This window comes from Squalius cephalus (assembly GCF_949319135.1).
Source record: "Squalius cephalus genome assembly, chromosome: 9".
NCBI lineage: Eukaryota > Metazoa > Chordata > Actinopteri > Cypriniformes > Leuciscidae > Squalius > Squalius cephalus.
Window position 1 is genome coordinate 24,113,648 of NC_137130.1, and position 24,084 is coordinate 24,137,731.

At 39.8% G+C, this 24,084-nt stretch overlaps 1 protein-coding gene across 16 annotated transcripts in view; it reads left to right on the forward strand.

The window, feature by feature from the left end:
* abi2a (abl-interactor 2a) overlaps positions 1–23,708 on the forward strand; it is a 35,016-nt gene extending 11,308 nt beyond the window's left edge. The window contains exons 2-12 of one of the 16 annotated variants that reach the window (XM_079880841.1): positions 5,539–5,706; positions 9,428–9,604; positions 9,768–9,785; positions 10,329–10,426; positions 11,610–11,759; positions 14,445–14,566; positions 15,492–15,698; positions 17,128–17,286; positions 19,045–19,131; positions 19,579–19,749; positions 21,046–23,700. In XM_079880841.1, the coding sequence (XP_079736967.1) occupies positions 5,539–5,706; positions 9,428–9,604; positions 9,768–9,785; positions 10,329–10,426; positions 11,610–11,759; positions 14,445–14,566; positions 15,492–15,698; positions 17,128–17,286; positions 19,045–19,131; positions 19,579–19,749; positions 21,046–21,221 (1,533 nt within the window). In that variant the 3' untranslated portion in view covers positions 21,222–23,700. Of the gene's footprint in view, positions 1–5,538; positions 5,707–9,427; positions 9,605–9,767; positions 9,786–10,328; positions 10,427–11,609; positions 11,760–14,444; positions 14,567–15,491; positions 15,699–17,127; positions 17,287–19,044; positions 19,132–19,578; positions 19,750–20,356; positions 20,419–21,045 lie in introns of those variants that run through there. The other 15 variants (XM_079880849.1, XM_079880854.1, XM_079880852.1 and 12 more) reach the window with 15 other exon arrangements.
* Positions 23,709–24,084: the final 376 nt, after the last annotated feature.

The following is a 24,084-nucleotide window of genomic DNA, read 5'->3' on the forward strand; positions in this document are numbered from 1 at the left end:
CCAATGACCATTTGGATGATCCAGAGGAGTCATGGGAGAAAGTCATGTGGTATGACTTTTTGGTCATAATTCCACTAAACGTGTTTGGAGGAAGAAGAATGATGAGTACCATCCCAAGAACACCATCCCTACTGTGAAGCATGGGGGTGGTAGCATCATGCTTTGGGGGTGTTTTTCTGCACATGGGACAGGGCGACTGCACTGTATTAAGGAGAGGATGACCGGGGCCATGTATTGCAAGATTTTGGGGAACAACCTCCTTCCCTCAGTTAGAGCATTGAAGATGGGTCGAGGCTGGGTCATCCAACATGACAATGACCCGAAGCACACAGCCAGGATAACCAAGGAGTGGCTCTGTAAGAAGCATATCAAGGTTCTGGCGTGGCCTAGCTAGTCTCCAGACCTAAACCCAATAGAGAATCTTTGGAGGGAGCTCAAACTCCGTGTTTCTCAGCGACAGCCCAGAAACCTGACTGATCTAGAGAAGATCTGTGTGGAGCAGTGGGCCAAAATCCCTCCTGCAGTGTGTGCAAACCTGGTGAAAAACTACAGGAAACGTTTAACCTCTGTAATTGCAAACAAAGGCTACTGTACCAAATATTAACATTGATTTTCTCAGGTGTTCAAATACTTATTTGCAGCTGTATCATACAAATAAATAGTTAAAAAATCATACATTGTGATTTCTGGATTTTTTTTTTTTTTTAGATTGTCTCTCACAGTGGACATGCACCTACGATGACAATTTCAGACCCCTCCATGATTTCTAAGTGGGAGAACTGGCAAAATAGCAGGGTGTTCAAATACTTATTTTCCTCACTATATATATATATATATATATATATATATATATATATATATATATATATATATATATATATATATATATATATATATATATATATATAAAATTCACTTAGACACACATCTTGCTGAAATGCGTTTTGTTGAAAGCTTTATTGATAAGAACCCTCTGAATGAACAGATTTGCTCAGTTGAATTGTACAGCACTACTTGAGACATCCTCTGACAGTGTGATTATTGCTTCAGCTAATTTGTAAGGTTCATTGCTTTCATTTGTGCTGAGCTACAGTCACGCTTCTGAAATCGTAGTCAGTAATGTCACCGGCAGTCTTGACACCCTGTTTGAAAAGCTCTTGCTGTTGAAAGAGGTCTCTGATGAGGTGAAAAGAGCTTTGAGCACTGTGCATTACCATGAGGAACAAAAGTGTCATCAGCATCTCTTGTTCTACCCACCTGTTCATTTTCAGTGTAATTATTTGAGTCATCCCTGAAAACTCAGTGTCCTTCTGCTGTGGCCAGTGCTGTGAGCATAAATGAATGCGCACACTACCGTGTAATTACCCACGAGCCCTTTCTCCATTTGTGTGCGACAGAAACAGAGATGTACTTTATTAGTGGGCTGAGCAGTAAATGACTCCTGTTGTACCTGCTCTCTTTTCCAGTGCTGTTCATTTCAAATCAAAGCAGCTGAAACAATGAGCAGACGTCCATCACCTCTCCCAGACCCACGTCAGTGCAGGGGTCACAGATTTTAAAGACTACACCTGTTTAAGTAATGTCTATCACTTTTTATATTATTTGCTCCTCAGGCAATTGCAAATCATTCAAGGTAATACAATTATAAACACAGTGACAGTGCTTTTGTTTATCTGAAGTGCCATATACCATAGAAATAGCATAGACATAGTGTAGACTACAGTATTTACACAAATTGCTGGAAACAGTGAAACTGTGTTTCTGCAGCTTAATTCTTGCGCACAGGGACCAATAAACAGAACACACATGCTAATGCTAACTGAATGTCATAACGACTGCCCAGTGTGGAAATGCTCATTTACTTCTGTCTGTCCAGTCGTCCAGATTCATATATAATGCAACAAATAGTCAGAGCGATTGTCATCTCTCACATGAGAGAAGGCCCAAGTTATTGACATCTAATGCTATTTGTGTGTGTGGGCCTGTGGGGGGAAAGCGCTTAGATTTCGAGAACGATTTGTATTGAGAAAACTGCTAAATATCTGGGATTTGGAAACTATTTATTATTTATATTTCTTTTATAGGCATTATGGTTCCCAGCCTGACAATAATACCCAACTGTGGTGAAAAAATGGTTTTAGTTGGAACTTGTTCTGAGATATTTTGATTTTTCTCTTTTTGTTCCTACTGTGTGTTTTTATTGAGTTTCCCGGATCTCTACTGAAAAGTGTAGGTGTGATAATATATTCAGTAGTTGTCCTCTGTGTCTCTTTGTCCACCTGAGCGTCTCTACATGAGCGGTGCTTTACAGCGTTTGTGAGGGATGTGTTTTCTCTCCAGATGTGTCCTTCTCATTGTCTTGAAGGTTCAGCTCTGTGTAGGAGGGTCTCTCCTCCCCCGCTCCCTCTGCTCAGATGTCATCAGCGTGGGTCAGCGCACTGCGTCTGCATATTAGTGTCAGTGTGTCGTTGTGTGTCCTGGGGGAGAACGGGCCTTCCTGGCCTATGCCTGCCCACTGTAAGCCCACGGCTTCTTCAGGGCCTGCAGTGTTTCAGTGCAGTAAACGCATGCAGTGGTGCAAATCTTTATGAAAATAAGTTAATCCATGCGAATGAATGATTTATTTTTCGTGTCATGCGTTTGGCTGCTTGTTAACTGCTCTGCTATGGTGCAGCAAAAGAGATTCAAATCAGGGCTGGTTCACACAGAATGCGTTTTTGCTGTTAAAGCGAGACGCACGTCAGTGCAAGGTCTAGAGACGCGTTTTTGTGCTTTGAACTTGAGCGCCAAGTTTTTAGAATGCCGTGTCATGCGCAAGACGCTGCAAAAGACACGAGCGCGACGGTTAAAGATGTCCATCTAGCTCACATTGAAAAACAATGGAAAAGTAGCACAGTGGAATGGGAAAACGTGTTCTGCGTGAACAGCCCTTAAAGGGGTGCTTCAGGATTTTCGACATCGGACCTCATTTTCAAGTGAGCCTGGTTGTTATTCATCAGTGGAGACAGTTTTCAAAAACATTCATCCAGTCCTTACTTTTGGATAGTTCGCCTATGCTAGGCTAGCGCGAGTCAACGGTGCACGTTAGCCTGCCATTAAAACAGTGTTACCCACTCCACAGTACACCAAAAGCAAATAAATTATAACGCCAGACTATCGATGTAAATGTCTATTGAGAGAATAATGTTAGAAATCAAACTACCCTTTCATCACATTGCATTAGTTATAATTTGTTCCCTGTATTTATAAGCAGTCTACAGCAGCGGCGGAGTTATATTTGGTTACCTAGGAAACCGAGAGAGCCGGTCCACATAACAATCACGCAAGTGTATTACCTGCCGCAGATAATTGAGATACAAGAGTACTTTGATTTCTAACATTATTCTCTCAATAGACATTTACATCAATAGTCTGGCGTTATAATTTATTTGCTTTTGGTGTACTGTGGAGTGGGTAAAACTGTTTTAATGGCAGGCTAACGCGTGCACCGTTGACTCGTGCTAGCCTAGCATAGGTGAACTATCCAAAAGTAAGGACTGGATGAATTTTTTTGAAAACTGTCTCCACTGATGAATAACAACCAGGCTCACTTAAAAATGAGGTCCGATGTCGAAAATCCTGAACCACCCCTTTAAGATTATGAGTGGATGGAGGTTTTTTTTTGCTGATAAACTGATTTTATTAGCTTGACTGATAAGTTGGCCGATATTTTCTCATTTTGATATTGCATCAGCTTATAATCATGCCCACTGCTCTTTTAAATAATTTAATTTCATCTGTTGTCAAATTTGCTATTAGTTATTTGTATATAATACATGAAGAGTTCTGACTTTAAATTATAAAAAATTATATTTTATTATTATTAAAATAACTAATAAGCAAATAACAATTAATTACTATTTAGCATGGGTGTCTAATCATATTGCTGTTATCACAATTTTTAAAGTGTATTTTAATGGAGTGTGATGGTTTTAACTCTAGGACTGAATAGGTAAAAATTTGATTTATAGTCCAGGTGATATGTGCAAAATTTGAGGTGATATGTTCACTTTTTCATAAAAGCATGAAACCTAGTACTCTTGTACAGTTTGGGGCCCTGAACATTTTCAGAAATGAGTCATCGCAAAAACGCCTCATGGCGGACTCCATTTCTGAAAATGTCCAGGGCCGCAAACTGTACATGTGTACCAAGTTTCATGCTTTTATGAAAAAGTGAACATAATTTTCACATATCACTTGGACTATTAGTTCAATTTTTTATTTTTTTTTCAAAGTCAAAGAAATCAACTTTTGTAGGTTTTAAAAAAAAAAAATTTTTTTTATATATTTTTACATTTCTCGACATTAAATTAGCGATGGTAGCTGGCATAGCATTAAATTACACTATGAAATAGGCCTAACTGGTTAATATTGCTGCTAACCTATCAATAAAAGCATTAGCAACACTGCTTTCTTGTCTGGCACTGAAAACTCTTTATTAGTCGACCTAATAATTGTGTGCTTGTTTGGGGTAGTTTGGGTTCCACAGTGGTCTCTCGTTGAGTGGTCTGTTACATATATATGTGCTCAGTAATATAGTGCACGGTCAAAAATATGTCTGGTTATGTGTGGTGACTGTTCCCTCCTGGTACCATCCTGGGACAAAGACAGGAATTGTATTCAGAGACACTCACGTACGCTTTCTCTCTGTCAGGCTTGGGATCAAAGCCTGGGTCATGTGACTGTGCAGCTTGATGTCACAGAAGAACTGCTTAGATCCTGACATTCCACACCAGGGGCGTCGCTAGACCCTTTTTACTGGGGCATGAGTCACAGTAACATACAACTCGCACTGTGTCCCAGTGAAATATTACTGATAAATCCTTGTCTGATGGTGGATATTACGGTTTACAGACCTGCAAATCATTTTCCCTGATAATATTTCAGCAGTCATCTCATGTGTTTTCTATCAGCTGCTTAGAATTAGAACCAGAATTGCAAAATTCGTAAATTGTTGCTTGATGTAATTGATCAAACGGTTTTGTAAAAAGCTCTGGAATTGTTTGCAATTCTTCCGGACAGTTCACTTAAGCACTGATGAGGTAGATAAATGAAACCATTGTAATAAATTAAACTTGCAAACCATTTGTCAGCAATGAAGCAGCTCTTTATTGTGCTTACAGCTTGTGAACAAATCTTTTTTTTTTTTTTTTTTTTCATCCATTTGATTTGGCTTAATTCTGACTTACAAGGTCCCATTTTGCTTTGTCAGGTTTTTGGACAACTATGTTGAGAACAGCTCCTGCCATTTGTTCATTCATTTGTTCAAAAGAAAAGCTTCAGCAAAAGCGTAGTTCAAGTTAATCCACAGGAATGGAGACATGCTACAAATATTTAGTGAAAGTCAGTCACTGATGCACTGAAGTAAGACTTTCAGACTAATTGTCCAGCACAAATCACTCCAGGTACTCCAGTGGCACAGTTTGACTCTAAAAACTGTTTTAATGGCTGAACAAATTTAATGGCACACTGACTGTTACTATTTTGTTTCTCCATCAGTCTCCAGACAAGCATGTCGCTTTAGAAGAAACCAAGAACTACACCACTCAGTCCCTGGCCAGCGTAGCCTACCTGATCAACACGCTTGCCAACAATGTGCTCCAAATGCTCGACATTCAGGCGTCCCAGCTGCGCCGCATGGAATCCTCCATCAACCACATCTCCCAGGTAACCTGGCGATACACCACACCCTTCTTAAGCCCTATTCGGATGGGACTACTTTAACATGGAGAGGTGGGGTAAAGTAATATGTCAACTCAGAATGTGAATTCTGAATGTGCCAACTCAGTAATCATTACGGACAATGTCAGTAAAGATTACGGAGACTTTTACCTTCAGTAAAAAGGTATGGAAAAATTACCTCAGGTAATAGGCTACTAATCCCGTGCGAATAGACCCGCTGTTAATATGCATGTAAATATTTCGTAATTTCCTGTTTAAAAGTAGTTTTCCGCGGTTTTTCAAGTATGTAGACGCTTGAAAAAGCATTCAGTTGCGTTCTAGACGCTGGGACAAGTCTGTGGCAAAACTCGAAGTGTTTTCCACATACAATTCAGATCAGAAAGAAAATCGAAAGTACTTGTTAGAGGCATCTTTTAGCGTTACGCATGTGCCTTTTACCAACACAATCCAATCTGAAGTTAATTAATACATCGTTTGACCGGACATAACTGTTTTATTTAGAGATGCACCGATTACAATTTTCTAGGCCGATTCCGATTTCCGATTTTTCATTGAGTTTGACCTGCCGATACCGATTTTAGCCGATTCCGATTAAAAAAAATTCTAACCACTTTACAGCACACACAAATATTTATTTTCGATCTTTTCTTTAACCCTTTCACGCGTAAGTTTAAAATATTCTAACTGACACCCCCACCCCCAGAGTGAGTTTTTTCATTCGAGGCGAACGTTCCTTTTAATGTTTCCATAGCGATGCGTCACGCGATACACCGCAGCCACAATAATACTGTATGACAGATGTGTCGCTTTTATTCCGCTTTTCCTTTTTTATTCAAAATATTCACAAACTTGCTTATCATGTCATCAATCAGCCTGTTATTCCGATTCTCAAATACGTGTAAGTGAGTGTGTTTGGTCGTTTAAAAACCTTTATAAATAATCTTGATCTATAACATGAGATGGGCGCCGCAATGTTGTCCTGTCAGTCGGATTTACAGCACGTGAATTCATCAGTTTCTCCCGAAATAAATGCAAGAAAGTGGCCGGTGAACTGAGAAGAATAGAGTAAACTTTATAGTTAAGTTACTTTCACTATGTTTGTCTGATATGAATAACACATGTCGGCAAATTATATTTGAATAGATTGTTATTGCTGCTTCCACAGACATCAGTGTGTATTTTACAAACTCCAAATGTATTGTTTTACTCGTGCTTATGTGTATTTAAATATCTGAAACCTAAAATAAACATTATGAGGTTGAAAACACTGCTTAGTTGTGATGACAGCGCTGAACGCGTCCGACTCTGGCTCAGCGCCAGCCAACGCGCGAGAGCACAGTTTGAATCTGGCAGTTATGCGACGTCACTGAACATCCTAAATGTGGCACCGTAACATTACTCAGGGCAGGAGCACATAAATAAAAATACCATATATGAGACGGTACCGCTCAAAAGGTTAATCATGCGGCGCCCGAGTGCATTTGACCGGCATAAAATCGGCATATGTCAGACTGACCGGCCGGTCGCCGGTCATGGCCGATCACGTGAAAATCGGCCAATTCCGGTCACCAGCCGATCAATCGGTGCATCTCTAGTTTTATGTTTTAAAATATATTGTATAAATATAGGTTATATGTGTTTGCGCACGTAATATCAGGAAGCAACGTAATACGCACATGACGACAGGAAGCTGACGCCGATGCGCAAATCGAGTTACCCCTCCCACTTCTGCTAGTTTTACTGAGATATCTTGTCCCGTGCGAATTGGCCATTAATATTACAGACGTCCTGTGGTAAAATTACATTACTCCATCTATCCTTGTAAAGTTAATCCCGTCCGAATAGGGCTTTACAGTCTCACAGGCTGGGCTATATTTACTGAAGAAGGCTTTAAGAGGTGAAAAGTAAATGACGGTTACCTGGTTTAGGTAATAGGTAGTCTCAGCCTCAGAAGTCATGCCCACGGACTGTTGGCTGAACGTCTGATGCACAAGGCACACATAATGGGAAACACTTTGGGAATTTAGAAGTCGTCATCTGATTGGTTGAGTTCTACAAGAGTTCCTGGATATGTGTGTTGCATTCTTTAACAGTCCATCTGGAAACAAAGCCGTCGTGATGCCAAACCCCCTCATGGAAGAAGAAAGCTGTCATGCTTACAACTGTGACAATGAGCGCTTATCAGGATCAGTTCAACGCTGGATTTTCAAAAGTATCTGAAGTTCACCGTGCCATTGTCGCAGTAAACTTGCACAACGTTCTTGAATTGATCATTTATTAGATGCACATCGGTTTGTTATCTTAGGACATCGACTTTACATGTTCATGCCCTAAACATGACACGGAACAAAACGAACTGTGATTGGTTGCTTTACATGTCGGTCAGCCGTCCTCTTGGCCGGTCCTTTGCCGTCAGTCTGAAGGTCTGGCTACACAAGACTAGGTAAAAGAGAAATTATAAAACGATCTGTCATAAATGGTTCTGACCCTAAAATAAGTGTAGAAATCTTTAGACTGTGGTAAATCCGCTTCATGTTGTGCAAATCATACATGTTGACGGTAAATCACTGTAATGTGGCCTATTGCTTTGATCAAACATTGTTTTCATGAATGACCACACATTTAATGTACGGTTACTAATGATTGTCTTGTTTTTGTTTGTCTTTGGTTTGCTGATCAGACAGCACCCGTGTCCAGTCAGTTTTCGGTCGATCTCATTGATTCTGTAATTAAACAGCATCCCACAGACTCGCAGTCTGCATGGGACTGTAATTCAGCTACAGTGTAACTGCAGGGCTCTAGCGCGACTGCTGTAGTGTTTTGTTCCTACCAAAGATATGAGTGAATGTTAGGGAGTTTGAGTTTTTAAAAACAAGAATGCATTGCATGATCAAACTTATATACAGGGCTCGAAATTAACTTTACTTATTTACTTGGTAGCACTGCACAGTTGCGGGGTCCACTGTTTTTTAAGCAGCAATGGATGCAAACCAGATCCTAAACTTGGAAAGTGTACATTTCTCATGGATGATTTCTCTCATCCACTTTTCATGCTTGCTTTCTTTTGTCTCCATTTCTCTGATCTGTCTTCTCTCCACTGCCCTCATCTGTGGACTCAGCTGCTGCTCTGGACTCGAGCCCTATTTACTATATCACTGTCACTTAATGCTGAAAATCATTTAGCTGTGTTTGAGATGCCGGCAGCAGAGGCTTATCCCCCTCTGTGTTTCGTCATATTTTTATTTATTTAACAGCTGTCAACAGCATGGGCTCTAAAGCGATTAAAACTGCACCACAACATCTAATGCAGCTCTTCTCGTGAAGTGCTTTTGACACGATCCTCTCCCAGAATCGCCGTGTGACATGAAACCGTACTCCGCCGACAGAGATTTCAGGCCTCTCACAACCGCACGCTTTAATATTTTGGCCTTACATATTGTGTTTTGTGACCTGCTTTCACAAATATGAGGCCAAACTCAGGCCATCCTTTTTCCTCAAGTTGTTCCTGCTCCAATGCCGTAATTTAATTCTTGCCACTGTAGCTTTAAAACTTCTGAATATGTACTGGAAATGACCTCTATTATGATTGGCATTGGCTTGTGAATATGGTTGTAGTTGTGAATCACGTCAAACCTGATTTCTGAATGATCCAGATTAGTTTTGATAGATCTTTTCAAACGTTTTTCTTTGTTCCTCTACTATTCAGACAGTGGACATCCATAAAGAAAAGGTGGCGAGGCGGGAGATCGGCATCCTCACCACCAATAAGAACACCTCCCGCACGCATAAAATCATTGCTCCAGCCAATCCCGAAAGGCCTGTGCGGTACATTCGCAAACCTATCGATTACAGCGCGCTGGACGATATTGGTCATGGTGTGAAGGTAGGATACAAGCTCTCTGGAGAAAACCTTTTTCTGACTAACATGTTTGTTTTGAACTAACAAATGGCAAAATCTAACGTGGGTTTTCTGTGTGTCTGAGATGTGTCACTAACCTCTCTGTGCTTCCTCTCACCTCTGTTCTCTGCTTCGCTCTTGGTTTAAGTGGTTGCTTAAGTTCAAGGTAAGGGCTTTTACAGCTGTCCTACGATCAGGTGACATGAATGGAGAAGGAATAAGGTTTGATTCCTTAGTTCATACTTATGACCTAAACACTGACATTCTGTATTTGATCCGTTTTAGGTATTAAGCCGTCATGAAATCCAAAAATACTAGTCAATGCTGATTTGGAGATTCTGTAATCCTTTTTATAGATACATTAATGAGAAATCGAGAAGGAGTTTGACTTAGCGAATTTTGCAGGTCCGAAATTGAACAACCATTTGGCAATCATCCCTGTTTCTTCTTTCATCCTTACCATTTTATAATTGTTGCATGTGGCTCAGAATTTGGCGTGTTTGATTGTTCTGTTTGTTTGAGCTTTTCTTTGTTTTCTCTAAAAACTAAATGAGATCTATCTATCTATCACTGTCTTTCTCTCTGTAGCTGTTTTTTACGGCTGTACTAGGCCATTGTCAACTTTGATGCGGTTTTCCCTCCTCTTCCGTGAAACTGAGATGTTATCTTTCACAGCTGAAGGCTGTTTATGATGTTGATTTTGTCATAGGTCAACACCCAGAACATGAAGATGGGCAGCCTTCTTCGCACCACACCTCCCACACAGAAACCTCCCAGCCCGCCGATGTCAGGCAAAGGCACCATAGGGTATGTGTACGGACCGTGTAGCTCTAGGGGTCAAGACTGAAAGAATCGGCCGCTGATATTGTGGTGGTGAACCACTCATTTGAAGAATTTGTTTATTATAATTTATACTCGGTCCTTTCATCTGATCAGATCATTTAGTGTTTTTCGTAACGATTTTTCTAGGGCAACATCAGTGAGGCTTTCATTTCCTAGTAAAAGCCTGTTTTTCAGTGTAGGTCACACACAGCATGATGTGACGTGTCTCTAGTTGAGTTGTGTAGGGTCATGTCTTTTGTTTTGTCCTCAGGGAAAACTCAGCCTCATCCCCACAGATGACATTATCCTTCACATCCCTTGCTTACTTTTATGCCAGTGAACAGCCAGATTTACATTTAGGTCAATAAAAAAGCGTGTTAAATGTGCTTTGGCATCTAAAATTGAGAACTGTGAAACTGATTATGAAACGGATCAGATATGCTATCTTTAAAGAGTGTTCATTAAGCCGGAGCTTGATATTTCTGTGTCCTGCCCTGTTTTCTGAACACTAGCTGTGCAGATTGGTGCTCTTTTGGTTTCCTGTGTAGCCTCATGATGGCTGGTCATTGCAGGCCAGATAGTGCACTTGTGGACAGGTCTGCAACATAACACAACTAAAGCATATTTCCTCATTAAATGCTGTATATTTGTCAGTGTCATAAAAAAATCAAAGCCTATTTTTAGGACCATTAAGATTTTTTTTGTATTGAAAAAAAACCTGAAAAACACTTTAATTTTTAAATTTAATTCATCTTTGTTCTATTGTGTTTATTTGTGCTATTGCTTATAGTTCGATTATTTGTTCTTATTTTATTACAGACTGTTTACTTGACTTTAATAGTGTTTGAAATATATTTGAAGTTATATTTATGTAGAATGTTTTTCTTTTGCAGTGTTCTCGCATTCCATGTAAAACAAATTGTTTTTAAATTTTTTTCCCTTTTTACTAGCCAATGGCGACTCAAGTTTCAGTTTGTCCATAGAGGGTTGTGGCTAAGCACATTCCTTACTGGATTATTGTATTGTGTGGAGAAAAAAGTATTATTTGTTGTACTAACTTTAATGTATGCTGATTAAAAAAAATATAGTAATTGGTCTGTAGTATTGTAGTACAGAAAAAAAAAAAAGATCTGTTACATTTGTGGAAATTATATGTTTCTCTTGACAGGAGACACTCCCCCTACAGGACACTTGAGCCAGTGAGGCCTCCTGTGGTGCCTAATGACTATGTCCCGAGCCCCACACGCAATACAGTGCCCATCCTGCAGCAAAGTCCTGTACGCACAGCATCTGTCAATCACAGGAACCGCACTTACAGGTACCATTACCCACATCCTCCTCTCTGTCGAAGCAGATCTCACGCTTCTCTCGCACTGCTCTCCATCTGCATTATAGTCACTGTATGTACATGTATTTATCAGCTAGCATTGATTAGTTGGTTTTGCTGAGAGACATTGCTTCCCCCCAGCACTTCTAAAACAAGCATCGCTGATTGTCTGCACAATTGCATAATCTGAAACCTTGGCAACCAGTTGCGAGTGACGTTAGCAGCGCTCACATAAACGCATCATCAGTCATGGAGGATAAAGACGCCTGAAGATGCTCTCAAATGACTGCACAGCCTCGCTTTCTTCGAGATGTCTCCCATCTTCAAATTTAGTTTCTCCGTTTCATTTTTCCTGAGGATTTTTCAGATCAAGTCCAGTACATTGCAGAACAAGGTCTTTGAAGCTCCGACCTTTTCTTCTGTGCCTGAAATTATGTAACCGCTCTCACTTGTTCTCTTTTGATCTCTGTACCATCTGCAGGGATGCCTGTAAAATCTTCATTTATGTTTTTGGCTGACACTTTTAGCCAGTGTTTTTTTATAGTGGTGTTTCCTGAGGATAAAACCCCTGCCCTTGTTGTTGTTAGCGGCCCATTTTTTACTACTTTTTAGCTACAGGAGCACCTCTTAATACACTCCTAAGCATTTCTCTAGTTTTCATCCTGCGCAATGAGTGTATGCTGGAGTCCTCCCACATGCTCTGGATCACTGCTTGTCACTCAGCATTTGATGCTGTTTTTCCCAGCACTCTCCCATCTGTCTGCTAGTTGGAAATGTTATTGAACATCTTGACTATGACACAAATGACAATGGTTGTTCCCTCCTAAAGTTTAGAGGGACTGATCATTTGTATCATATAAATTTTAATTCAAATTTGAGAACATTTTAATATCATTAGAAATCTTGCAGAGGCTACAGACAGTTTGGAGTTGTCAGAGCCTTGGCACAATGGAGACACACATGCTCTTGACACATTAGAGCTGTAGCACTTCAAGGATGGAGGTTTTGAGTCCAGTTTATGTTGTGTCCTAATCCCATTTCCCCTCATAATTATAGGGATGCACTGAAAACCTATCTAAGATTTTCAGGCGAAACAGCTATTTTTGGTTTTGGAGGGCAAATCAATGATTAGCACGATGGCTGTTCAGTGTCTATTTTGTACACACAATGTGGATAAGCAACAACAGTGAACTTTTCTGGCTGGTAAACCCTTTCGAACTACCAATGGTCCATGGCGATTACGTAATCTGTAGATGGGCTCTGGGACTCCGCCGTCTTTGTCGTGGAAATCTTCTCCGATTCGTTTTTTCTGTTCAGTCCGTTAATGTCAGACGTGAGTAAAAACATGAACGCACTGAAGAGCTGCTTTATAGTAGAGATTGAAGTTGTTTTACACGTTTAATCTTTAAAGCTGCTTGCTGTAAAGCAATCGATTATATAAAGTGCTAAATAAACATGACATGTCTCGACTGGTGCGCTGAATTGCAGAGCTGATGTAAACATATCCACATCTGTGATCAGATGCTTTCTTAACTGCTGTTTTGTCACTGCTGTCATTTTTGGTGTGTGTTTATTTTGTTATTGAGAGAAAACACACAGCACATATTTACATAATCATCTAAACGCCGCTTTCAGCCGTGTAGGTGGCTTCGGGATGTTTGCTAATAGTATACCAGGTATTTCAAGCTTCTTTTTACCTCCAGGCTAGTGGGTTTTTTTTATCCTGGTGCTGGGGATACTCCGTTTTGCACATTTTGTATGTCTCCCTTATTTACTACACCTTATTTAGATCATCAGCTCATTAGTTGAGAGCTCCATGAACTGAACTAAGAGTGTCATATAAGAGAGACATACAAAATGTGCAGAGCAGTGGGTTTCCAGGACCATGATTGAAAACCACTGCTCTAAGCAAAGAACGAAAAAGAACTTCGCCCTGAGTATATCAGGATCTTAAGAAATGGGGATTTAAGAGGATTAAAGATGGGAGAAGTCCGACATACATTACCTGAGAGAACTCAGTTGTTTCACCGAAAGATCAAGTCGTGACATTTTGATAAATAATGAGGTAAAAAAATAAATATCAGTTGTAAGCAGTCAGAACAATAATATGCATTTCAAAAATAGATGGGTGAATTTCCATTTCATGCCAACATTTAACAAAATAATTATTGCTGCTAGATCTAATGACGCAGACAATTAATTATTTTCTTCAGCCATGTAACATGTGTCTTGCTCCTTTTCTTCAGCTGCTTCAGCTCTATAACCACCTGGCATTGCTTTTCATCTCTCTTACAAAACAAGTCCTTAGTCTTATTACTGATTGACTTGTGTATTTCTTCTTGCTCTTTTCTCTGCATCTCAAGCACATTATTTCATGCAGTCTGTGTCCTTTTACCTTTTAGTATTGAGTGTGGGCTAGTGAGTGCGCTTCTTTCTGGCCACAAAGTCTCTGCTGTTGCTTCTGTTCATTCTGTGTTTCACAAATGCTGCCATCTCATGTTCTTTGTCATAGCAACATGGCATGGGCTGGTGCAAACAACAGTGTCCAAGTGTGCTTTTGTTGGTCCATGTATGGAGATCTCTCTCTCTCTGTGTGTGTGTGTGTTTGAGAGCGCTTGCATGACGTGAGTGTGTTTAACATGAGGCACATGTTCACGTGGTGTGTAATCTGTTCAGCAGTGGGAGCAGTGGCGGCAGTCATCCCAGCAGCCGCAGTAGCAGTCGTGAAAACAGCGGGAGCGGAAGTGTGGGTGTTCCCATCGCTGTGCCCACACCCTCTCCACCCAGCGCCTTCCCAGGTGACATCTTCATCTCCTCTCTGACTTCACCTAACATATATACCACATACATTCTCTGGCTAAAATCGTTTCTTTTTTGATCATTTAGAAAACGTTCTTCATGCAAAAGATAAAAATGTTCATCCATATACCCTCATGTTGTTCCAAACTTTTATGGATTTTGTTTTTTGAATACAAAGGGAGTTTAGTTAAATTTCCACTGAAAAACTTGCATTCAAAATCTAGTCTGTTGATATTACAAGCAATAACTAATGAAATTGTAGTTCTTGTTCTTTTGTGTCGACTGATAGAATTTTTTTTTCATAAATACAACAGTGGTCATATCACAAAATATAATATTGGTCTTATCACAAAACTATCATATAGCTTCAGATGTAGAATATAACACATGTTAGTAGAATAATGTAAAATAGACTTCTTTTCACTTTATTATTCACTTCAGGAATGGAAAAAGCAGCTTGGATGACAGGTTGAATTGCTTCTGTTGGGGGTGGGAATTGGTGTATTTCAGCAGTTTCTATTGTATTTCCTCTCAAACGACTGAAACAAGGAATTTTCTGAATAAGGCTATAAATTAACATTTAAAAAAATGCAACAGTAACATCAGGGTTGTTCAATCCTGCTCCAGAAGTGCCACTGTCCTGCAGACTTTAGCTGCGACACACCTCTCTGGGTGTTTCTAGTGATCCTGAACACCTTGATTAACTGGTTAAAGTGTTTAATTAGGGCTGGAGCTAAAATGTGCTGGAAGGTGGCCCTCAAGGCGCAGGATTGGACACCCCTGATGTAAATAGTCTTCAGAAAAGCAGAATTGTGATTTTGTGCTCAGCTTCTTAAATCATGCCCCCACATTACCTCCCTTTATGTGAAATGCAAAAGCATTTCTCATTTGGTTTCCTTCCTCTCTCCTCGTTTTACCCTCAAGCTGTTAGTGCCAGCACACCTTCAGCTCCAACTAACTCCACTCAGCCTTCTTTCACTTCCTCTAACTTAACCCCCACACAACCCTCAATCCCTGAATCTGTCGACTCCACTGAGAGCTCTCTGACCCCAGAGAAAGGCTCTCCTACCTCCCAGCCACCCCTCACTTCAGCTGCAGCTAGTGCTACATCCAACACCGACCCTGGGACAGGTGAGTCCGCCACTGTCCGAATCATCTCCAGTCCATCAGTCACACCTTCTACCCTCGTGTCATTCCACACCTGCTGAGACATCATGCTATTCTGTGGTGAATTTTTGGTCTTTGTGTCCTGCTCATATTGTTTCCTCATGAGTCTCTCAAGCTGTTTTCATTGTTTGTTTGTTACAATTCTAACTTGGTACATTTGAGTCCTCAACAAAAGTACCAATGTGACTTCTACTAGCAGCATGTTTCTCTGTTGCTTGATCCCCACAAAGTGGCTGTGGGATCTTTTTGGAACTATTTTTGCTGACAGTGACGGGTTAAAGAACTGTTGTATACAAGTATAAATTTAGCATCTTTTGTGTTAAAAACCTCATTGGTTTCCCTGCAATTTGGTGAGAAGTAACAACAATTTATGTAAAAACAAAAAAATCCTTTCACAGATTTTTTTTTTTTTTTTTTGGACTAAAACTCAAGTAGAAAAATAAACATCATACCTTTTTCTTCTAAAGTTCTCATACTTTTCATGACAAGTTACAATAAATGTTTGTTTTTTACCTTGTTGTCAATTTGACCCCTAACACAATCAGTGTAACCAAAATTTGTACAGCATTTCCAAAACGTATAAATAATGATTGTGAACTGTCCTTGTGAAACTTTACTTCAGGGCCCATTGTCAAGCAAAACAAGTGTCTTTCACACAAACCAAATGAATCCAATTTTGGTTCACACCAAGATGATCTAGGCCTGGTTTCACAGACAGGGCTTAAGCCAGTATTAGGCCCTAGCTTAATTAGGATATTTAAGGAGCTTTTATAAACATGCAAATGTATGTAAAAATGTCCTTTCAAAGAAAGCTGGTGTGCATCTTGTGTCAAAACAATGGCACTGGCATATTTTAAGAAATGTCAGTGCAAGTTTCTTTCAGTTAAAACAGCTCAAACATGCATTTTAGTCTGGGACTACTATGCTTAAGCCTTGTCTGTGAAACCAGTGGCTAGTGTGAAAACCAGATCAGTTTCAGGGTTTCTCAAACTCGGTCCTGGAGGGCCACTGTCCTGCACAGTTTAGCTCCAGCCCTGATCAAACACACCTGAGCAAGCTAATCAATGTCTTCAGGATCACTAGAAACTCACAGCTAGGTGTGTTTGATCAGGGTTGGAGCTAAACTGTGCAGGACAGTGGCCCTCCAGGACCGAGTTTGAGAAACCCTGGTTTTAGATCATGACGTTTTCATGACATTCACACTTTGCTTTTGTACCATTGATCCATTTGATCTTTATGGAAAAATGCTTGTCCTTAAAAGGTCTGACTGTAAACCTCTAACATTCTTCTCATTTATTTTTAACTCTAAGGAATTATGGTGGTGTTTCTCAGAAATGAACATGATCAGTCTGCAGTCATTCTTTTGCCTCATGACTGTGTGTTGTTCGTGCAGGTGTTCCTCAGTTCTACAGCATGAACAGGCCCGTCCCCAGACAGATCTCACCCACAGTGGGAGGTTCGCTGCCGTACCGCCGGCCGCCCTCAATCATGGGTCAGACGTCCATGCCCTCCAGCCAACAGAATGGAGGGCCCTATTACAATCAGAACCAAGGTACTGCTCTCACTATTCATACCTCACGTCCCAGAAAGGATGTCAAAACACCCAGTTCTGCTTATTCGTCAAAGGCAGTTTAATTTGTTCTTTGATATTATGAATACCTCATAGTCCCCCACCTGCATTTTACTTTGACACCATCATATTTCTGCACATTAATTTTTATTTTGTAGTAATATTTCTGTCAATGTTTTGAAAGGTGAAGCATGTATGATTTTTCTGTTAAATTACATTCTCTTATCCCAGTTTACAGTTCATTGACTACTATTAGTAAGCCAATCATATGTTTATCTCCCCCAAAAGTGTAAACATTGAGCCTATCAGGCACTATCTAACCAATAAGAGCGGTCCACTCAGATCTGTCAATCTCTTTCCAGCTCAACCTATAGCAAGAGTTCGGGGCGTGGCCAGAGGGTGTCTAGGCTGTGGGATCATGGATGATGCGTTACATAGGAAAAGACATTCGGTTATAGAAGTGCAAGCCAAAATTCACTGCATTTAAACCTTCAAAGATTAAAGGGTCATGAAGAAAAAAACCAGGGCATTGTGTGATGCAACACACTACAATGCCAGCTGCCATATCACCCTGTAGCCCAAGACTGGTTGCCCACTGAAGCTAAGCAGGGCTGAGCCTGGTTAGTACCTGGATGGGAGACCTCCTGAGAAAACCAGGTTACTGCTGGAAGAGGTGTTAGAGAGGCCAGCAGGGGGCGCTCACCCTGTGGTCTGTGTGGGTCCTAACGCCCCAGTGTAGTGACGGGGACACTATACTGTCAAAGAGCACCGTCCTTCAGATGAGACGTAAAACCGAGGTCCTGACTCTCTGTGGTCATTAAAAATCCCATGGCATTTCTCGTAAAAAAGAGTAGGGGTGTAACCCCGGTGTCCTGGCCACATTCCACCCATTGGCCCTTACCAATCATGGCCTCCTAATGGCCCCCTTACATTGAATTGGCTCTGTCACTCTCTCTCCTCTCTCCACCTATAGCTGGTGTGTGGTGAGCACACTGGTGGTGGTTGAGGAGACATCCCCTGATATGATTTTAAAGCGCTTTGGGTGTACAGTAGTACATATGAAAGCGCTATATAAATTCCTCATTCTATATAAATGCCTCATTCTAATGGACACTTCAATACCACACAGCATCATCATCATGCTGAATGACAAATGTACCAGTTTATAATATTTTCTTTGTGTCCAGTGTAGTCTTATACAGTTGTGGCACATCATGTCAAAAACTGCACGCAGTGCAGATGTGTTTGAGTTTATAATAAGCGAGATGCTTAAGTTTGCTTTAGACAGTGTTTATCTAAATTGCTTACTCATGACACACCGCAACACATCTAGAAGTATTCCTAATATGCTGGAAAGTATATTATTGAAAGTAGCCTACATTTACCTGTTGAGACATGCACCCTTATGAGCTGTGTTTGTGATTTGAGTTGGGTGAGGCGCAACGGGCCAAAGAGGCGTTTGCAAGGTTGTTTGAAACGACATACTTCACCTTTAATGATACATTGTTGTATTAACAGAGTGTTTAGAGTATTACTTTAATGTATAAATGGGTTAGTGTTTGAACCTCTCTATCTGGTGTAGATCCATCCTTTCTGCAATGAGGTAACCACTTCCTGTTTGCACACTCAACTAACTATCTACTGTCTTCTGTTTTTCCCTTACACATTCACTTTCTTTATCTTGGTTCATTGCTCACACTCCCCCCTTCCTCTGTGCTTTTTTGTGGTCTTGTGGACTAGCCTCAGTGGCCCCCCCTCCCCCCTCCATACTGCAGATCACACCCCAGCTTCCACTGACGGGTTTTGTGGCTCGCGTACAGGAAACCAGTAAGTGGCTTTGAGCTTTTCCAATGAGACCCTCCAGCATTCAGAGACACACACATACACACATTCAGCTCAAAGCAGCTTGTCTAAAAGCACAAGAGCTGCTGTTGAAAGCATGAAAATATACCTATAATACTTGTTTTAGGTTAGTCAATTGATTACAAATCTACATTTTATTAAATGAATATCAATATTTCCTAAGAAAAAGCCCTCAAGCTGACAACGTTGTGGCAGATGAGTAAATCACTGAATACAGGTGCATTCATGTGTGTATGCATCTGTCTATCTGAGAATGTTAGGAGTGTAACGTTCATCACTGTTTCTTTTTCACAGTAAACCATCCATATCACATCAGAACTACTTGCTCTCTCTGCATGGATCCATGAGCTTGCATGGCCTTCTCATCTGGAGTCGTGTGTCTCCTGTTCATTTCTCTACTCTCTCACTCAGTTTCAGATGCGCCTCCCCCACCTCCCCCTTCAGAAGAGCCGGTGTTTGAGGAGACACAAAATCCAGCTCCTCCTGAAGACTATGAGGAAGGAGAGTCTTCTGTGGTGGAGTACAGTGACCCTTATGCTGAAGAAGACCCACCCTGGGCTCCACAAACTTATCTGGAGAAAGGTACACTGAAAAGATGCTGGTTAGATTAATCTCACAATATTATTGGCTAACTAGGGCATAACAGTGATGGTCATGAGGACAATTTAATGTGCTCGGTTAAACTTTATATTAGGTGTCTTTTGTGCATGCGTAAATAAAAAGAAAGAAATTGTTAGGTAAAATGTACTTATTGTGTTCATATTATATTGCAAAACACTTGTGCTGCTATTGAGGTGGGATACTGGTCTAGTGGGTTGAGGATAAGTAAAGGAAGGGTCTGCAGGGTCTAATTATAGATGTAATTACAGAAATTAATTACAGCTGTAATTCCAAGCAGGTATTTTTTAAATAGAAGTACAAAATATGTGCATTGTAACAAATGATTAATTTAAATGTTAGTACATGCTATTGAAAGACACTTGTTATAAAGAGGGACCTTGTGCTCAGTGTTGACATGATTTGTAAAAGGTTGGTGTTAAATGGCACTGATAGAGTATTATCTTATTCACAACTGAAAGCATCATTGAATTAGCAAAAAAAATATATAATAAAGACACTAGTGTTAATTTAGTTAATGAAATCTATGATGAAAAAAAGCTTGTTGACGACCTTTTTTTCTATGACTAAGACTGCGGAAGCAGCGCAGATGATCTGAAAACACCAACAAACGAGTAAGCTGGAGTTCAGCGATCTCCATTTTAGATATTCTGTCATACAGCCAGTCTGTGTTTCTTCACGAGCCACTTGTGCTGTTTGCTGCGACTAAATCTGTGATCAAACCTTCTCAGTGATGAACTGTAATAAATCCAAACATGGATCTTGACTATATTTGTGTAATAACTGCACCTCTGTGTGAAAATAGTCTTTTGCTGTCGTTTTAATAGAAAAACATTAATGTAGTTTGGAATTATTGGATTACTAGAAATTAATTTCTGAGATAAGTTTCTTGTTTGACTAGTTTTCATAATGTAGACAGAGTTTTCATGTATGGCATAGCCTATAATAAATCAGGAAACTAGACGAGTAAAATAAACCATGCATATGGGTTGACATTCGCTCGATTTGTTCCTATAGGTGAAAGTGCAGTAATCCTGATGAAATGTAAAAATAGATTTCTCAAATGAAAACAATCGTCATGATTCTAATGTGAAAATGTGAAGTTTTTATTTACTTGACTAAATATGAAAACTAAAAAGCTGACAAAATGAACACAAACACACAAGTGGTGGGAATGTGTAGAACTGTGAATGATGGGTACTCAAATTTCTGCATGGGCCATTGGTAACTTGCCGGCCTCTTTGTTTTTCCCGCTCTTAGTGGTGGCAATTTATGACTACATGCAAGACAAGGAAGACGAATTGTCTTTCCATGAGGGGGCCATCATCTATGTGATTAAAAAGAATGATGACGGTTGGTATGAAGGCGTGATGAGCGGCACTACGGGACTCTTCCCTGGAAACTACGTTGAGTCCATCATGCACTACACTGAGTGAACGTGTCCTCGGTCTCTCTCTCCTCCACCTCTCAACGCCCACCAGCGCTAATCTTACACTTCAGAACAGCGTACTGCATACAAACCATGCTAATGACAGGCCGTGCTCACAGGCGAGTGGTGCGACCGAAAAAAGGACGCAATATGAAGATGGACATCCAGATGTTACAGACCACACTTTTGCACCAAGGACTGAGAAAACTATTAGAGAACTAAAATGATATAAATAAAAGCCAATAACATGTTTACTTTTACCTTGAATGAAGGATACAGCGTTTGAAGTTGTGGATATGCATAAGCTAGATTTGGAGTGGGTACATTGTTGTCTGTATTTCCATATTTCATAACCTTGCCTATTCCACAGCATTGCAGTGTTTTGGTAGGCAGCACTGGGGCTGACTGATGTCTCTGAAACGGATTTATTTTTTGAACGGCCTGAGGTGGGTTCATGCTGTTTTACAGTGAGGTCACGTTCAAAAAGGGAATTCATTACAATCGTATTTTGAGGAAAAATGAAAGTGTGGCACTGAACAGAAAGAGTGAAAATTGAGAAGATGCTTTATTTATTTCATGTTGTGACAGTTTAAGGTTATTTTTCATTTTTAAGTGTTTATTTTATTAATTGTTTGATTTATATCTTTACTCTCCCATCTAAGAGAATCTGTTTCAGCCAGTTTGTTGAAATAGTAAATATTTGTGCAAACAAAGTATAATTCATGGTGTCTTTGCAGGGTCTGGCTAACTTAACTACTTTTTTTTTACCATCACTAAATATATTTCATACATTTATGGCTCACTTTTTTGTTTATATTTTCCCCTACGAGAATCAGTCAGCCCTGACACATGCAGTACTAGACATATCTAATAACCTCATGAACAGTTTGACTTTTGTTTCTTTTAAATATTGTGTAGTGAATGATGCTAACCAGTTGGTTATTATTTAAGTGAATGTAGTGTTTCATAGACTGCATGCTTAATAAAAATAAAAAAACATTTTTACATTTCATTTTTTTCTTATTTTATTTACAAGGTTCCCACAATAATGGAAAGCCTGAAATATCAGGACATTTTAAAGTTATGATTTCCAGTCTTGAAAAAATGGCAATTACTAAAATTTAGTCATGTGAAATAAAATTTCACCAGCTAAAAATGCAGCTTTATTTTTACCACACTGGTTGATGGACATTTGCACAATTTAAAGGGGTAGTTCACCCAAAAATGTAATTTCTATCATTAATTACTCACCCTCATGTCCTTCCAAACCCGTAAGTCTTTCGTTCATCTTCAGAACAAATTTTCTTTTGATGAAATCTGAGATATTTCTGTCCCTCCACTGACAGCTACGCAACTACTACTTTGACGCTTCAAAAAGTTCATAAAGAGATCGTAAAAACTATGACTATGAATTTAGTGTCCAAAGTCAAAATTTTATGAAGCGATTCGATCATATTTAATTTAAGCTTTTACTCACATTTAAACATTGATCAGTGAACATAAACAGAAGCTCAACCGAACCTGCTTGATGCATGAGAACAAACCTTATTGGTTCTTGCAGAAGCTTTACACGAGAATGAACCTCACTGGTTCTCACACATCAAGTAAACATGCTAGAGCTTCTGTTTACCATAACTAATGTGAGTTGATGAATGCTTATATGTGAACAAAAGCCTAAATTCAATCTGTTCATCATATAAAGCAAATTTGTCTCTTCAGAAAATTTGGACTAAACAGCTCAATTCATATGGATTAGTTTTACGATCTCTTTACGAACACTTTGACGCGTCTAGTTGCGTAGCTATCTCAGATTTCATCAAAAAAATCGAGTCTTACGGGTTTGGAATGACATGAGGGTGAGAATTTGATGAAAGAATTTTCATTTTTGGGTGAACTATCCCTTTAAGTATATGATAGTACCTGAAACATCCAAAAAATGTGGGAACTCTGTATTTAATTAGTTCCTCATTCCGCTTTTGTTATTGATCCTCCTTATACCCAGTTTAAGACTTTCATATGACATGGACAATGTCCAAACGTTATAGTATTAATCTGGGTGCTCTATAAATGTTTATGCTAAATATATTGTGCCATTTTGTAATGTTATTCGAAATGTGTATAAGCTACATTTGACAATCACTGATCTTTTTTTCTCTCCTGCTACTAAAGTTTTCCATTTTGCAGGACCTAAAGTCTGACTCCATTGTGATACCTCCATCACGAAACTGAATCTGAATCTTATGTAAAGAACAGATGGAGAGTAGAGCCAGGTGGGAGAATCCCTCACTCTACCCTACAATAATACCTGGCAAAATGTGACGTTCAGAGGGCTTAGTTTAAAAGCACATCACTGCAAACAGCACAGAGAGATGACAAATATTTCTATTTTAACATAAATATAGTGATTTTTGTAATCGATTAAAGCCCATTAACTCAATATTCTTGTGTGCCAATATATGTGTATATAACTAAATAAAAGTATGAACATCAGTATTTCCATGTGTGAGGATGAAACTAAATGTGCAAAATCTTTTCCTTCCCGTTGTTAGTCATTTTCACGTAAATTGTGCCTGATCGCTGTAAAACAGCACATTTTCGGCGCTTTCTTAAAAGACAGCCGTATGGGTCCAGATACAAAAGTGAAGAATTGTGTTGACCATAAGCTTTCTGTTTTTCACTTGTTATTCCACACTGTTATTGATGAATGTGCTAAGGGGAGTTTATAGCGAAATGTCATCTCAGATGGAGTTGAGCTCAGTGTTTGGGATACACGCCCATGTTCTTTTTCAGACTTACGTAACTTGGCAGTGAACAGGGGTCCAGATGGCTTGAGACGTACGTAAGAGTGCTGGAGGTTTGCACACTCAGAC